We start from the raw sequence: 17,280 nt of genomic DNA, 5'->3' as shown, positions 1-17,280 counted from the left end.
ATGATTCAGAAGTCTCTCACATGATTGTGGAGGAATTTTGACTCACCGTTTGCAGTATTTACAATATTCCTTCAGTTCATTTGAGGGTTGCACATTTTCAGCTGTGCACAGCTCTTAAGATCCCACCAGAGGATTTCAATCAGGTTTATGTCTGGACTTTAGCTGTGCCATTGCAACGCCTTAATTCAGAGGAGGGGGTCTCTGTCATCCTGTCATGCTCTACAAATTTTGTTAGTCTTGCAATTATCTTACATCACTGCACATAGCAGAGAACAATAAACAATCAAAATTTAACCTAAATGTTGCGCTGAAAAAGTATACCAGCTGCAGCTCCCCTGCTTCCCACAGCCTTGCCTTGATGCTTTTCTTCAGAAAGAGCCAAACATCTCCACTGTGGTTTTTATCTGTCCAAAGGACATTAAACCAGCAAACCAGAACTTCTGCTTTTATAGAGGTTTCTCACTTGCTGATGATCAGTTTGCATCTGGCTGCTTCTTACCATCTTAATTCTGATGTAAGTAGTTGGAGTGCACACGATAATCTATTATAAAAATAATAAATTTGTGACGTTCTTACACATAAAAATGATTTGATGTGCACACCGAAAATAAGTTGTATGCACCTGATGATTTACTATAATATTTTTGTAATAGACAGATGTCAGCTACACAGCTTGCTTATTGCTCTTGCTTTAAACGTTAAAACTGATTTATCATAAGCACAAATCATCTGCTGCTCAGGCTGTGCATTGTGTGGATTAGCACATCTTTCATATGCAGCAAATGGTGTCTGTACGTGAAAGAAGCCAGGTGTAGTGTTTGTAAATATTAAATATCTCACGATATTTCTATGACAAATAACTTTAAAAGCACATGGACTGTGGGGACTTAAGGGGCTCCGCCTTGGGGACTCTGATTCACCACTTCTGTATTCCTAAAGTCCTGGTACAGCCCTGCTCACACGAGCTGCTGCACGTGCGTGTGCGTTCAAAGCGCTCCAGCAGCTTTCCAGCGCGCAGGTGCTGAAAGTATCAGAGAGGAGCCTCTGACCTGCCACCGCGCACAACTTTAGTTTTTCAGTTTCCAGGTTGGTTTAAAATGTTGCAACCTCCACAATAACCGCACCCAGAAGCAGAAGTCCAACAGATCTCAAAGCATTTTCCACACTTAGACAAAAGTCTGTGATGGAAGTGCATTTTGGACAGGCTCCGCTCACCGTTATGCACAGTAAGTAGCCTAATGATGTTTCCTAGTGAGGGACTTTACAAGCACCGTAGCCCAGACTAAGTTATAGTGTTACCTCTTTAACTTTAAGTAGTACGCGGCAGTCGCATAAATGGGTGGTCCAAAGTATAGCACAATTTAACTGATGTTTCTTCATCCGCTCCGGTGCTCAGGGCACGGTGGAGTCAATCAGCTTGGCGGTGTCTTCATTAACGGCCGCCCGTTACCTCACGTGGTGAGACAGCACATCGTGGAGCTCGCGCAACAGGGCGTGCGTCCCTGTGAGATCTCCCGCCGCCTGCGCGTCAGTCACGGCTGCGTCAGCAAAATACTGGCCAGGTAAACGGAGTCTGTAATGTACGAAGGAGCATCAGGGCCACGTGATTGTTAATCAATGTCAGATTGAAATATAAAGATTGACGCCTTTTATATAATGCTTTATATAGTGAATTCGTACTTCATAATTAGTTTTATTAACCCTTGTTAATAAAACTAATTATGAAGTACGATTGTGTCTTTTTTTTTTTTTGCTCATGAACGCAGTTTGCTGATATGTGATGAGGGCGCTGAAGAGCTGAAAGCTGCATTTGGTCAAAAAGAAAAAACACGAGCTTGGAAGAGTAAAATAAAAACAGCTGGTAATGGAAAGGTGTACGGATACTGATGGTTAGAGGGCATATGTTGTATCACAAGACGCAAGAAGACAGCTGATCAAGTTGTTTCACTAACTCATCTACACAGCCTAGGAGCTGGATTGGATTTATATAGCCCAAAGCGCTTTACAATGCCACTATTCATTCACTCACTGGTGGAGGAAAGCTATGGTCGTAGCCACAGCTGCCCTGGGGTAGACTGACAGAGGCAAGGCTGCCATATCGCGCCATCGGCCCCTCTGGCCAACACCAGTAGGCGGTAGTCTTGCCCAAGGACACAACGACCAGGACAGAGAGCCCGGTGATCGAACCGGCGACCTTCCGGTTACAGATACACTTCCCAACCTCCTGAGCCACGGTCGCCCGTTTGACTTGAAACAACTGTTATTTGACTTGAAACAACTATTTGTTTTATTTAGTAGTGTTAGTAGTGATGTCTGCTTGGCTGTTTTACCACTTTTCCAAAAGCAAAGTGTATCAATTGAATATGAAAACCACATATTTTAAACAATTTTTTTTAGCTTATTTGTAAAACTTGTCATTATCTTTTTAATCTATTCCATGTCCTACTTATATTAATGCAAATATTTTGTGTGAGCACGCTAGTGAGTGTAATTTCTTTGTGATGCTGTGATATTTTGTTGTTGCTTTTTTAAGCTTTAAGCTGGACTGTTAAACTTCTTGGTTTTTCTCACTTCATTACAGCTTGAGGTTTTTATGGAAAATGTAAAAAAAAAAATATTACAATAGCTGATTAAAGGTGAAAATCCTTGAAAGGTGACTTTTTGATGTGGTTGTTATACAGCATTGCTTTCAGGTAAAATGTTAGCCCAACTGATAGATATTGACATTGTTTGTTCAGGTACAATGAGACAGGAAGCATCAGACCCGGACTGATCGGGGGCTCTAAGCCCAAAGTGGCCACTCCCCAAGTTGTGCAAAAGATCCTCCAACTGAAACACCACAACCCCACCATGTTCGCCTGGGAGATCCGAGACAGGCTGCTGCTGGAGCAAGTGTGTGACCAGAACAGTGTGCCCAGCATCAGCTCCATCAACAGGTACAGTGTGTGAACTCACGTGTGTCTGACTACACAGATTTTAAAAGTGAAGAAAAACGTTGAGTGGGTTATTTCTGTCCTCACAGAATCATCAGGAAGAAAGTTCAGTCCGAATCTTGTGAAGCTGGTAAGACTGTTTCTTTTACCCTCTAGTGCTCTCACAAATGTTTAATGACACTAAACCTCTGCCTCTGCAGTGTCCTCAGCATCATCAGTTGCCATGGGAACAGCCTGTTCCTCCCCAACCAGCTTTTCCATCAGTGGGATTCTGGGAATCTCAAAATATAGCTGCAAGATACCAGAAGGTAATGTAATCTGTGAGCATGATCTGCAATTGTTCATGTTGAAAGTTCAGGCTCACGAGTATTCTATTAATTTCTATATTTTCACTTCTACTACCAATTTCTACACTCGATTGCTTTATCTGCTGTTAGCAGCTCTCCATTTTTGTCAGACATTATTATGGAGCAACTCCTGCCTGCAGCATCACATGTAAGTCCAGAGAAAGGGAAATGGGTGGCTGCTCAGTGTCAATGGAGCAAAGATTTTGGGAGATGGTGTAGCGATTCAGTTGCTCATAGAGGTTGTGAGACACAAAATCTCAAAGGAACTTGAGCAGGGGATGCTCCAGGGATATGAATCTTAATGCTACAGAAAAGATTCTGTTACAATCGTTCAAACAAAAGGTGAAAAAAGCAACAGAAAGAAAGGAGAATTAATGACAGAAATGAGAGATGCTGCAAGAGGTTGAAATAAACCCCAACACTGAAAAAGGTTGTAGGTGAATATCTGGACCCAGGAAGCTTTAGTTTAAATAGAAGATAATAGAATATAAGGTCAAGTCCAGGATACACCGTAGTTTGTTAGCCATCATGGATGGGCAGGTAGTAAACAACCATGAACTGCAAGAGATTGAGCTCCAACTCTTCATACAAGTGCATTTTAATAAAAAAAAAAACATGAGTTTTGTTTTTGTTAATTTTGAGAAAACTGGAAGATAATCAGATCCTGAGGTCACAGAAGCAGTTAGTGATGTCTGGCAGACAGTTTGTGGTGATGTGGAGCTGAGAGAAAGTTTAGGCTATGCTTGCATATATTTTTTCTAAGTGCTATTGAGCCCTGGGAAACACATTTGTTGACAGAGATTAGAAGAGAGGAGAAACTTTTAAACTGTTATTACTGTGTTTCATATTGAGTCATACAATCTTCTCATCTGATTGTAGTCATGTTGGTGTCACAAATCTAGAAACGTTCATATCTGCTCATGAGCTGGTGCCTCTGGAGCTTGCAGACACTAGCTGGATAACTGGTGAAGAATGTAAAGTTTCTCTTTTTAAGCAAATCTACACATTGTTCAGATGTCTTTGAAAGTCCTATTTTTAATACCTTTCCAACAAGTTTTTTTCTTGATGCACCTTTTTAAAAATACATATATATTTTAAAGTCATACCAAGAAAACATAATTTCTGCAAGAAAAGTCAAACACATTGTTTGAAATTGCATCCTTAAGATAGACAAACTTCACTGGCCATTTCTTTTTCTACTGTAAGAGCTCACACACATGGATGTATTTACAGAGGAGGCTCAGGGTTTAGAGCCTATTCTTCTCCGCAGCTTGTGACCACATGGCAGACAGATGTGAAAAGCCAGCGGTCTTATGTTAATATTAGTCTGACTAAAACAACCTCCGCGGCAGGAGGTCCACCTCAGCTCCCCAGGCTTCTGTCCTCAAAGCCAGCAGGTTCTCTGCTCCTCGCTGCCTCCTCCTCACCTTGGCCTCTCATTACAGGCCCATACACCCTCACATCTCCATCACTGCGAGCATTAGAAGAGGAGATTGCATGGAAAAATATGCATAGTTACCCCTGGAAACGCAGGCATGCATGTGTTTCATCATTCGTCTAATTAGCACAAGTGAAGATAGAAATGGAGACAGGAAGGGAAATAAAAGAGAACCTGAGCTGGAACTGTTTTGTTTTCCAGCAGGGGACATCTCTTGCAGCGTGTACCAAGACCAGCCGTGTTCATGTTATGACACCTGGGGACAGCCGGACCCCTGCATGATCTCTCTGTCCAGCTTAACCTCTTATACAAGCCTGCCAGCTAATCGTAATCCAGACGTGATGGGTCAGTATTTACTGAATTATGATCACTTATCTCTCATATGAGGTCAGCTTTGATGTGTCTTTCTCTGTCTCATACATCCTCTTGTTTAGGACCTTCGTGTCAGTGCAGCTGAATAAGGAGCCCTGAGAAGAAAAAATATCACCGCTTTAGTGCCACAAACAGGATGACTGCAGAACTCGTTTAACTGTAATTCTATTTATTACTATCACCGAGATAGAAATCTGGATCATAATCGAAAACATGTGGAAATAAAACCAAGATAACAAGCCTCACCTTTCATGTTTTATTCACATTATTTGAAGCAAAGAACAGCCTAATAGAGCTTCATCAGTCCAACATATTATCCCCCATCCCTGTCGCCCCTGTGGCCACTTTCTCCTCTGTCAGTGGTATAGGGTTAGCATCATTAGGGGCCTCATGATGGAGAGCAGAGACTGCTTTCTCTCCTTTGTGTGCATCTCCCTGGCCTCCCCTCCAGGATGAGGGATTAAAGTAGAAGATGGGAGCTGCTAGAAGGAGCAGTGGGGTCAAAAAAAAAGAAACACCGCTGAGAAAGAAATCTGCTCAGCAGTAGACATCAATCTGCATGAAGCATGTAGAGAATATTAACAGGATGACGAATGTGTTTTTGTTTTGGTTTTACTAAGTATATCTAGACACGTGCACAAATCCCTCATGCACCACAAAAAATTTATGAAGCACCATGGCAACATCTGTGTGCAAATAATTCAGCATGTGACCACAATAAACCAAAGCTATCAAATCAGCTTCACCTTTAAACTTAGAAACCGCAATTCTGTTTATAAAGCAACAACAATCACCTCAAGGTGCTTTATACTGTAAGATAAAGACCCCACAATAATACAGAAAAACCCCAACAATCAAGTACTTGGTGACAGTGGGAAGGAAAAACTCCCTTTTACCAGGAGGAAACCTCTGGCAGAACAAGCGATGGGACGGGCAGCTATCAGCTGGGCGTAAAATAAATGTTCATGACAGAAAAACTGAATAAACCTTAAGATGGTCAATAAACAAGGCCTGGTTTAGCTTACTGGTGGAGCAGCTGCCCGATTTGTGTTCTTTGCTGTATGTCAAATATCAAATAAAGGCAAAAAAACCCCAAATAATCCTAAATGAAGGTCAATAAGCAAAAAAGTGGTCCTCTTCCTCAGATTTTATATGCCCTGGACGGGCATATAATAAGTGCTATAGATACAGATTAGACAGAAATACAGTACAAAGTAAAAAATGACAGGAACATGGAATAAATTCCCAGATTTATTGGATAGGTGAAATATGCCCTCAATCATTACACATGCTTAAAACTCAATTGGATACCAGATTTTCAGATGTATCTTGGAACGCAGCTCTTCTTCTCCCTGTACTAGTCACAGGCTAGTTGTCCACCAGTGTCACTGCGTTAAGTTGAATTAGCAAAAATATACCCTCATTTGGACCCGATATGTAGCGCATGTAAATCACCTCCCGGTACTTTAATCCAGATGTTTTAGTCAGACCCTGACCTCAGTGCATTCTGGTGTTCCATATTTAAATCACTCAGGGAGGCTTTAAACACACCAGCTGAGCCCAGTCCTATGATTGCCATATTTAGTGTGAAACCTGGTCTAAAAACATCCATAATACTCTTTCTTTTGATTGCCTGTTAGCCCATCATCTTGTTATTTAAAACTGGAACGATTACCTCCACCACCCCTTGCCAGGTGGATGAGGGACACCATGTTCCATTTGAAGTGAGAAAGGGTTAAATACAATACTGTTCAAAAGTCTTCAGTCACCATTCGTTTATTCATATTTTGCTAGGAAAATGGAAAATGGGTGTCTTTGTTCAGTTCTCTGTTGAGATAATCTCATTCTGCTTCACTAATGTTGAAGTCTGGGCTCTGGGGAGGCCAATCCATGACTGATCATGTTCTAGTGTGTGTGTGTGTGTGTGTGTTTGTATCCAAGTATAATTCTACTGCACTGACAGTATGTTTGGGATCATTGCAATACTGAAAAAAGAAGCAGCTATCAATCAGCTGCTTTTGAGATGGTATTGTATGGTGGATTTAAATTTGGTGGCACTTTTCTGCATTCATAATGCCATCAGTTGTGATAAAATCCCCTATTTGGCATAGCTCAACCTTTTTTCCCTGTTTCCCTTCTAGCTTCTTGACTGCCGCTCTTCCACTGAGACCCTTTCTGATGAGGTTTCAATGAACAGCGAGAGAGAACAAATCGTGTATTTTTTGTGACAAACTGCTAATAAAAATAGGTAAAATTGGTTCTTTTCTAAGTCCTTGTGTAGACACAAGACTTTTTCATCCCTTGAGTTTGGTGTCTTTTTTTATACTTGAATGATTGAAAATTCCTCTCAAAATAGAAGGACTGAAAATGAGCTTGCATCAGTAGAGGACAGCACTTCTGTGAGTAGTTTGTCTTGTAAAGTGACTCTGTACCAAGGATGCATTAACAGAGCTAGTAATGCATCCACACCCACTTCTTATCATAACAGCACAGCTCCGGAAACACTTCAAGCTAAAACTCATTAAGGCAAATCACTCAGAAGAGCATTAACACTTGATGGGATTATGAGACAGTGGAACAAATGCAAAGGCAGACAACTCAAAGAAGGCTCTTATTTTAGGGTTCTGATCACTTTGTTATGATACAATAGCAGCCAGTGTCTTAATCAAGCCGGTTACTATAGTGACTGTAATCCAGTGTCACTAATTCCAGATGTGTCTCAAGAGGTTTTACCGTCTGTACAGGTTCTTTAACCCGTTTGGATCAGGAAAAAGGAAGAACAAACCTTAAGAAGGCTTATAAACATAATAGCTGAAAAGCTAATAATTCTATCTAACATCCTTGACTTTTAATGGTTGAGCTTTGTTAATGAATTTGTCAGTTTTACCTGCTCATCTTGGCTCAGGTCATATATTGGGTTTTTTTTAAATACCTTTTTTTCTTTGCAATTACCAAATTTATTAAAAAGCCCTATTTAAACATTCCTGGCAGTGTGGCTAACAACTCTAAAGCAAAAATGCAGGAAGTGTAATGCAGACAGACACGTGCAAGTAATTCCTCTAAAACACATTTTAGCTGAACAACTGCTCAAAGGTTTTAATGGCCGCCAATGTCACTGCCTGCTATCATACTGGTAAATGTCAGGGTAAAAGGTTAAAATGCTGCTTGGCATCAGTTAAACATTAACCATGTTCACCACAGATTGAATGCACTTGGAAAACAATGATGCTTTTCTTACCTCCCAAAATCCCAGACAATCTGAAGTAAGAGCCTTCTGCTGGTGTGATTAGCTGCACCTGAGAGTGTTACATGTAACCTTTATGTAACGGTTCATAAACTGTAACAAGTACCGTAGACACACTTCTACCTTACTACTGCTGAGGATAATACGATGTATTGAAAATGTATAGCTAACACTGTTATTTCTGTTATCTGCTATACAATATCGAACTATTTATTTATCTAGCTAGCATCACTGAATTTTAAGTAGTGATGCAGGTTTCAGCAATTTACTTTTTTTTTTTAAGTTTTCAGTCTAATTTTGCCCTTGTCCTTTACACCTTAAAATATATTGATACCATCTCCTTTGTCCCACACGCCATCAGACTGTTTAACTCCTCTCTGGAGGGGAGAGGGAGGGGAAACAGGAGGACAAAGGAGGGGGGAACAACTAAGCTGTAGTGCCTCTGCACCTCACTGTACAATACCTTGTGCAATACTTTTTGTAAATAGTCAACAGTGCAATAGAATCAATACTTGAAATGTGCAATTCACTTGTATTTTTATTTTTTATTCCTATTTATTCTATTTATCCCCTTTGTATATTTTATTTATATTTGTCTCTGTATTTATATGTGTGTGTGTGTGTGTGTGTGTGTGTGTGTGTGTGTGTGTGTGTGTGTGTGTGTGTGTGTGTGTGTGTGTATATATATATATAACAGTTCTGTAACTGTAACTTTGGTCGTTGCTGTGCTTTTTTTGGAAGTCGAATTTCCCAGAGGAACCCACCCGAGGGATTAATAAAGTTCTATCTTATCTTATCTTATCTTATCTTATAGTCAAGTTTAAACCATTCATGTATGTATTCTGTGTATTGTATATTTTCAACTTTGTGATAAATCTGTCTTAGTACATGGCGCCGTGCCAGCTCTCACACGACAAATCCTGCTGAATGTTTTTAAACAAGTGTTGCTTATCTTCTTTAATCGTGTGTTCAATCTAAATATTACGCTGACTTGCAATATTAAGAGCTTGTGCGTGCGTGTGTATGTGTGAATTCCTCAGAATCTGTTTGCAGTCCCATTTACACCTGAATTTAATTCTAGGTAAGAATTTATTATGTTTAAAGTTAAGATAAATCTCCAAGAAATAAGTGAAGTTAACTGAAATAATCTTTGATCTGATGTGAACGTGTGTGTGTGTGTGTGTGTGTGTGTGTGTGTGTGTGTGTGTGTGTGTGTGTGTGTGTGTGTGTGTGTGTGCATATTTTATTGTGGTGTAAAGCTTTTTAGGGATATGCTCAGGTCCAAAGTACAAAAGCACAAGTTAGTATGAGAGTTCTTTTAACACCAGCTACTTCCTTCTTTATATATTTACTAACATTTCCTCATTCTGAGGGAGAGGACAGTGCTGAGGCTGAAGTTGGGGGAAAGAAAGGCTTATCTTTGTACATTTATGGCCTCGTGATCAAAACTCTCATATTCTGGACGCCTAGTCTCAATTCATACCCGTTATCAGAGCCTCATAAGGAAACAAAATCAGAACAAAGCTTTTCCAGGACTCAGCAGTTCGCCCTTGACTAGTGACTGCACTGTAAGACATAAGCTGAGCCAAACCAGGGCAGAAGAAGACGTTGACTTGAGAGACTACTGGACAATGTCAGTGCCCCCCAGAGTTGTCCACAAGAGGAGGGAGACGATCACAGCCCTGCCTCTCTACTACTCCGGACACCTGCTGAAGAAACACAGTAAAGACAAGGTAAGAACGAATATGGGGAATAAACATGAGGAAATGTAAATAATTAAGAACAAACAAACCAAAAAAAAAGCTGCAGAAGTGTAACAAAAGTAAGGACTTATAATGGAGAATTAGCTTTGTCGGCCTGTTACTAAATCACTTACTGACCGACAGTATTTTAATGCTGTAGGTCAGAGAGTTGGGTCTTACTGCACTGCACTGTAATGTTGGTTGCTGAGTACAAGCTACATATCTGATTATTAATCCGCTAGATTACATAAATTTGTGTAGCATAATCTGATTACTCTTGGACTACTTTAAAAAGTGGAGACAAAGCAAATTTTGTGTTACTCAACATCAAAAAACATAAAAATGTTTTATGTCTGTACTCTTCATGCAGTCATGACTTTCAGCAGACACACAGTGCTGTGGTACACATAAACTATGTAGGACACATTTTTATGAGATTGTTTTATTGGTTATCGAAAAGGTTTTATAACTGTAAAATATTTTAATGGCATGAAAAATGTAGAGAAGCAATTTTTGACATTATTATTCAAATGTAATCTGGGCTGACTGTAGTTGTTTCAATCTGACGTAAACTGTTACTGCCTTATTGTGGAGAGGGGACTAAATTTAACCACCTTTTATCACCGGTGAGTGAGTAGCTCGGCTCTGACGGTGCATCATATTTTATAATGGTAATCCTACAATAAATATACAAGACATAGAGGTCTGTATATAAATACCTCATCTGTAAATTATCTTACAGCCTTTAGATACGTGTAAATACAATCATGTGACAAAGAGCATTTTTGAAAAAGCTACATCCTTACTGTTTCCACAGGAGTTAAGAGGGTAAGAGGCAGCCATGGGCCGTTAATCAAATGTACTTGATGAACTGATCACCAGCAAGAGTTTTAGCAGTTTGCTAGTCTGGACCATTCTGGTGTGTTTTAAGACAATCTACCCAGGGTCGATGTCTCATCAAGATCAGAAAAATTTCAACAACAACCAAGAGCTACATTTCAGACTCTACAGGCCTCAGTTGGCGTGTTAAATGTTAAAGTTTACACCAGAACAGTTAGAAAAAGACTGAACAAGTAGTGCATTTTTGGAAGGGTTGCCAGCAGAAAGCCTCTGTTCTCACTAAAGCAAACATGGCAGCACAGCTTTGATCCGCAAGGTTGCATCTGAACAAACCACGAGACTTCTGAAACATCGTCCTTTAGACAGATGAGACCAAAGTAGAAATGTTTGGAGATAATGTACAGCAACACGTTTGGAAAAAACAAACACAACATATCAGCACAAACACCTGATACCGATTGCAAACATGGCGGTAAAGGTATCTGCAAAGTTCACAGGCCCTGTGAACTTTGCAGATACTGAGTTGACTGTGAATCTCTCTGTATACTAAATATACAAATGTGAGGCCATCTGTCTGACAGCTAAAACGTGGCAAAAGTGGGTCATGCAACTACACAATGGAGAGCACCAAATCTACTAAAGAATGGCTGAAAAGAGAAAAGAATCAAGGTGCTGCAGTAGCTCAGTCAAAGTCCAGATAGCAACTAGATACCGAATCAGGAAGTGTGCATAGTTTTCCACATGACTGCGTAGCTGAAAAACTGAAACAGGTCAAGTGTAAGTAGTTTAAGTGTGATGCCTGATATGTTCATCAAATGACTTTCAGGATTTCAAGAAATACTATGGAGAGCTCCGTGGGTGTTCGCTGTTTCTGTACAAGGATGACACACAGGATACCGTAAGCAAACACCTATGCTTGTTCACATTGTGCGCTTGACTTAATCACTGAATCATCTTTTGAAAATATGTGGAGTGTTTAATTCCAAGAATTAGGAAGTAGCTTTGAGGGGCAATAAGGAAGTGCTGGGAGCACTGACCTGATTTTTTTCTCAGTATACAGAGAAGTTGGACCTGGAGCAGCTGAAGTCGATGGAGTCAGACTCTCCATATCAGAAGAAGGAACCCACTGTGTTCACTCTCAGCCTCAGCACAGAGAAGGTGCAACTTAAGGTCTGTTGTGATAAAACTCACTTCAAATGATCCAATTACATCTAATATCTAATCTTATAATTAATCACTGGATGGATCAATACTATACATCGCACCAGCTTTTTATCAACTGTGTGTGTGTGTGTGTGTGTGTGTGTGTGTGTGTGTGTGTGTGTGTGTGTGTGTGTGTGTAGATGGACAGTGCAGACATGGGAGAGGTGTGGAGGGGTTTCATCCTGACTGTGGTCAAGGTGAGCAAACACACGCCGATCTAATTGATTCAGCACAATTATTTCCATTTATACAGGATATTACACACACACAGTGATGTAGACAGTGGTATTTAAATAATGTTCACCTGGTACAGATAAAGTCTGAAGTCCTTCGCATTATTACTGCACAGCAGAAATCGAGACCCAGGCAACATTTTTCTGTTCAGTGATGATGACCCTCAGTTTCTTGTTTGTAGCTGAACGCCTGGTGTTGTCTTTTGTGATTGGATGTGTTGTGCATTCAAAGATGCTCTTCTACCTTAGTTGAAATGAGCCGTCAGGTATATGGTAAAATCCCAAAAGATCAGCAGTTTCTGAAATAATCAGACCTGCCCATTCAGCACCAACAGCAAAGGCCGAGTCACTTAAATCACCTTTTTTCCTTCTCAGTTTGAACTTCACCAGGTTACCTTGACGGTGTCCACATGCCTAAAATGTGCTGAGTTGCTGCCATTTGATTGACTGATTAGATATTGGTGTAAATGAGCAAGGTGCCAGATAAAGTGGCCAGTGAATAAACGTTTATATATTTTTAAAATATATCAGGATATATTTTTGAACATGTTACAGATGATCTGAATGGTACTGAGGTCGAGCTCGTGTTTCCTTGCAGAAGGAGCTTCCCAGTAAGCTGCAGCTGATGCCTGGCCAGGTGTTACAGCTGAAGGAGGTTCTCACTCAGGAAATAAAAAGAAAATCCCCATCGTCACGTCCACCGCTCCCACCTCGACCAGGTTTCCTCTCAGGCCCGCCATCCAAAGACAAATTGAGCTCTGAGATTGCTGAGTAAGCACTGTCTGCTGTTTGTGTAAACACTGATCATTTGTAGGTTCAGAAAATTCTCAGATAGACTTTAAAAAGTGCTTCAAAACAGTTAAAATACAATAAAATAGAAGTGTGCCTCCTTGTTTTTCCTTTGAATCCTGTAGGTGTTTCTTTGATGTGACTCGAAAGGAGGCTGAGAAGATGCTAGAGGAAAACCCAGAGTGTGGAAGCATCATCCTTCGCCCATCCACCATGCCCAACAACTACGCCTTGACCCTCAGACAAGTGTCATCCAGGTCTGCTAATCTATTCAAACCTCTGATATACACCACTGAATGCAGAATACCTGCTCATAAATGACTATTGAATTTTGACCATTAATCTTTTTGTATTATAAATTTTCTCCTGTACTGACTGATTTCATCAGCACATCAGCTATAAATGTCTTGTTTTATATCTCTTACAATAATATATATTACTGAGTTTTAGAACTATTTTAATATTGTTCCTGCTAATTTCGTAATGTAACGTGAGTTTGAGTGCTTTGAAAGATGCCAACAAACAATTTATTCACCTTATTATTATTATTACTGGTAAGTCTGACACATTGACACAGAGAATGAAGTGTTCACCAGGAACTAACTGGCGATAAAAACAGTATTGAGTGGGACAGACAGAAAGTGGAACGTAATATGAACTTTGCTCAGTGAAAGCCCATTGAGCAAAAACACACTGTGAAGAATTTAACTGTAATATAATCATCACAACGTTTCTTCTGTTTCAGCGGGCCTGTAATGAAGAATTACAGAGTGACCCAAATAAACGCCGGATTTGTCATTGAACTGGAGACACCAGTAAGTCCTTACAGGCTCTCACAGCTTCTCACCAATCAGAATATATTTCAGCTAAAGGACACATTTACACATAAAGTTCCTTCAAAGCCACAGGAGCACAAGTGATTCAAAGAAGAATCATGAGCGTGTAGTGAGTGAAATTAGAGGCGGACAGATCAATCGTGTTGTTAACGATACTGGTTTTGGATCAACACTTTAGTAAGTTGTTTGGAGACATTTACCTGATGGCATTAACACATAATCAAAACACAATGCCGAAACCCAGGATTGAACCAGGGACCTTCAGATCTTCAGTCTGACGCTCTCCCAGCTGAGCTATTTCGGCAACAAACATGTTCAGCAGAAGGACCTATGTGTTCGCCTCACTTGAACAAACCTCAGGCTAGTTTTAAGTCATGATCCATGCCTAGAAACTCACAGGAAAAACAATTAAAATGGGATTAACTTCAGATGAAACCAGATTTTTTTACTGGGGCAACCCACATACACAATTCTGTTCAGGTTCATGGATGTAGAGGAGGACATGCAGAGGGTTGGTGCTGCAGAAAAATACTGTAGTTCACCTTTTCTAAAGATTTATTAATCAGTTAATCAAAGCACAATGCCGAAACCCGGGATTGAACCAGGGACCTTCAGATCTTCAGTCTGACGCTCTCCCAACTGAGCTATTTCGGCACTGGAGTGCCATTATGATGCATGCTCAATCATCCAGGTAAGTAAATCTCCAAAAGTTGATTCTGTTCATCTAGACGTAGCGTTTTGTGGGAGAAATGTTTCATCACTCATCCAAGTGACTTCTTCAGTCTCAGCTGACTGCAGGTTTCCCCAATCTTATAAACAGTACATTTGCATGGTTTCAGTCATTATGTAATGTAATGTTTATAAGATTGGGGAAACCTGCAGTCAGCTGAGACTGAAGAAGTCACTTGGATGAGTGATGAAACGATTCTCCCACAAAACGTCACGTTCATATGAACAGAATCAACTTTTGGAGAGCACTGGAGTATCACCAAGCATCCATGACTTGCACCAAAAAAGGCAAGTGATTCAGTAACTGACATCACCCAGGTGCTGCTGACCAACAGAGTGCCAGTGGAAACTGTACAACTGTTAGCACAAAGACAGAGGAAGAGGAAAAAGGGAAGGCATATGAGGAGGGAGCAAGAGAGAAGGAAAGGCAGGAGTGTACATATGTGCAAATGCATTTCTCTTACTAAACCATTTACTGGTTAAATAAGGGGAAATAAACAGACTTTTCAACAGCATAAGATTAATTGCCAAGAACTACTGTTCCAATAAAGAAATTATTGATCAAACACGAATGTCCTTACTTTCTGTGCCAAGTAATTTTAACTGAGTAAATGACTTGAATTTGGTAGTCATGTGGGAGAGCACCAGACTGACCATCTGCTAAGAGGGCAGTATGTCCTCTCAGGCTTTTTTTTAAACATTTAACCATTTTAGATACAGGTCAGATTTAAAAGGCAGAGGTTGTGGTTCAGTTTTATTAGGCCATTATCATCCTTTCTCTGATTAAATGTATAATGCCAAAACCCGGGATTGAACCAGGGGGCCTTCAGATCTTCAGTCTGACGCTCTCCCAACTAAGCTATTTCGGCAATGCACTACACATGGAGAATGAGAGAGAGCACTGTGACCCGTCACCTGACCAAAACAGTCAAATAATTTCAACATTATCAGTTGTTGATCAAATGATGACCAAAAACTCATATATAAAAGCAAAATGCACTTACAGAAAGGACACAGGATTAATAAATGCTGCAGAAAATCATTATGTGATTTATTGCATAGAGCAATAAAACTGCAGAGCTAATAAAGACTGAAGATCTGAGGGTCCTAGGTTCAAGTCCAGGTTTTGGCAATGTAGTACATTTCTGTGGAGCACAAAGTTCAGATTATTGCCAGTTTGCAAGTCTCAGCAGAACAGTGAAGCTTTACAGTGTTAAACAGGCCGCCTGTAATTATCGTTGTTTTATTATTATTTTATAAGCTGTAGAAGTGTCATAAAATCTGCTGTCTGTAATAGAGGAATGACAGATACTTCTGATAAATCAAAGGGGAGCATCATTAACCGAGTCTATCTTTGGCTTTTTTTTTCACACGTCCTCTGTAGGTGACCGTCAGCTCCCTGAAGGATGTTCTAAAATACTTCATTGAAAAAACTGAGTATCGGCTTTGTCCTTTCATTCCATCTCAGCCCTATGACACTTTGATCGGTGAGAGTACTGCTTTTAAAAATGGTTACAGTGAAGTGGGCAACTCCTAACCACCGATTGTGTTCAATAGAGGCGTCACCAGCTCCCAAGTGCCTCAACACAACCGCACGTGCACCTAAACCACTACCAAAGGCACAAGTGCCCCCTATGCTGCGGTCACGGACCAAAGAGGAGATTCTGCCAAACAAGCCTGATGAGGGAGAATATGTCATTCCTGATGATCCCAATGACTCCAGCCTGAATCTAGGTGAGCAGAGTGAATGTTGATTTAAAAACAAAACAAACAAGCGAACGGGCAGAAATCAAGGCAAATGTAAGAGCAAGTCTAAATGACTTGAATGCTTTTGTTTAAACCAGCTCAGTTGGATGATGAGCTCAGGAGAGCCCTAAAACAACGGAGAGAAAACATCTATGTTTCGACTGATGAGAAAGTCTCCCCTTATGAAACAAAACTGAATGGAAAAACAACGATCTAACACGGCACAGTGGACGACCGAGAAACCGACAGCGTGAAGTAGGGACTGGTGTAACCTGACAAGTATAACGTAAAACTTTTACCTACAGCTCAGAGATCACAATGTTCACGGTGAAAATGGCTAAATTCTGCTTTATTGAAACGAAATTTATACATTTTTCTCCAAGATGGGAGAGTTTGGACCGTTGCTTAAATATTGTGACCAAATGAGCGGACGGTGCTAGATGATCAAAAGGATTTCTGTGTTTATTTCAGTGACCACTAATATCTGCATCCGTCATTGCAATCCAGCTGAGGGGTGTCAATAAAAAAGCTGAACATTTCATCCCGTAGTCAGACCCAAAAACTTTGTAAAAGATTAAATGTTTGTTCAAATCTTTGTACCTGTGGATGGATCCGTATTGGAACTTTTACACTGAGGGTTCACCAAAGTAATCAACCCCCTCGGGAACTTGGATGTTAATGAATGAAAAGTCATGCCCTGGATGTTTAGACTGGGCTGAGGGCGGCCATCAGCGACACCGCTACAGCTAAAGTAATAATACCAGAAGCAGGAGGGTCTGAACATGAGGATGAAACATGTTTGAGAGCCCGAGAATATTTTTAAAAAGC

At 40.4% G+C, this 17,280-nt stretch overlaps 2 protein-coding genes and 3 non-coding genes across 5 annotated transcripts; 2 read left to right on the top strand and 3 right to left on the bottom strand.

The window, feature by feature from the left end:
* Positions 1-1,219: 1,219 nt before the first annotated feature.
* Positions 1,220-5,371, top strand: LOC113028379 (paired box protein Pax-5-like). Its single transcript, XM_026178619.1, has 7 exons — positions 1,220-1,226; positions 1,397-1,562; positions 2,739-2,936; positions 3,023-3,063; positions 3,134-3,241; positions 4,920-5,063; positions 5,153-5,371. The coding sequence occupies exons 1-7, from the start codon at positions 1,220-1,222 to the stop codon at positions 5,173-5,175; spliced, it is 687 nt and encodes a 228-aa protein (XP_026034404.1). The 3' UTR covers positions 5,176-5,371.
* A 4,333-nt stretch (positions 5,372-9,704) lies between these two features.
* LOC113029504 (signal-transducing adaptor protein 1-like) lies at positions 9,705-16,835 on the top strand. The gene is made up of 10 exons (XM_026180397.1): positions 9,705-10,067; positions 11,743-11,814; positions 11,970-12,086; positions 12,260-12,316; positions 12,951-13,123; positions 13,267-13,398; positions 13,887-13,956; positions 16,091-16,193; positions 16,264-16,440; positions 16,551-16,835. Exons 1-10 carry the CDS (start codon positions 9,966-9,968, stop codon positions 16,667-16,669), a joined length of 1,122 nt encoding a protein of 373 aa, XP_026036182.1. The 5' UTR covers positions 9,705-9,965; the 3' UTR covers positions 16,670-16,835.
* trnaf-gaa (transfer RNA phenylalanine (anticodon GAA)) lies at positions 14,209-14,281 on the bottom strand. The gene has a single exon. It is a non-coding gene; the product is annotated as a tRNA-Phe (tRNA).
* Positions 14,559-14,631, bottom strand: trnaf-gaa (transfer RNA phenylalanine (anticodon GAA)). Its single transcript has one exon. It is a non-coding gene; the product is annotated as a tRNA-Phe (tRNA).
* trnaf-gaa (transfer RNA phenylalanine (anticodon GAA)) lies at positions 15,502-15,575 on the bottom strand. The gene has a single exon. It is a non-coding gene; the product is annotated as a tRNA-Phe (tRNA).
* Positions 16,836-17,280: the final 445 nt, after the last annotated feature.

The sequence above is a fragment of the Astatotilapia calliptera genome, chromosome 2 (assembly GCF_900246225.1).
Source record: "Astatotilapia calliptera chromosome 2, fAstCal1.2, whole genome shotgun sequence".
In the NCBI taxonomy this organism is placed as follows: domain Eukaryota; kingdom Metazoa; phylum Chordata; class Actinopteri; order Cichliformes; family Cichlidae; genus Astatotilapia; species Astatotilapia calliptera.
This window is presented reverse-complemented; position numbering and strand designations above follow the sequence as displayed.

Excerpts from the sequence above, each read along its gene's own strand:
- LOC113029504 (XM_026180397.1), top strand. The coding sequence starts at position 9,966 with ATGTCAGTGCCCCCCAGAGTTGTCCACAAGAGGAGGGAGACGATCACA. Across the intron at positions 12,087-12,259 it reads CAGAGAAGGTGCAACTTAAG|ATGGACAGTGCAGACATGGG; the intron begins GTCTGTTGTGAT and ends GTGTGTGTGTAG. Across the intron at positions 13,124-13,266 it reads TTGAGCTCTGAGATTGCTGA|GTGTTTCTTTGATGTGACTC; the intron begins GTAAGCACTGTC and ends TGAATCCTGTAG.
- LOC113028379 (XM_026178619.1), top strand. Across the intron at positions 1,563-2,738 it reads GTCAGCAAAATACTGGCCAG|GTACAATGAGACAGGAAGCA; the intron begins GTAAACGGAGTC and ends TTGTTTGTTCAG. Across the intron at positions 5,064-5,152 it reads TCGTAATCCAGACGTGATGG|GACCTTCGTGTCAGTGCAGC; the intron begins GTCAGTATTTAC and ends CCTCTTGTTTAG.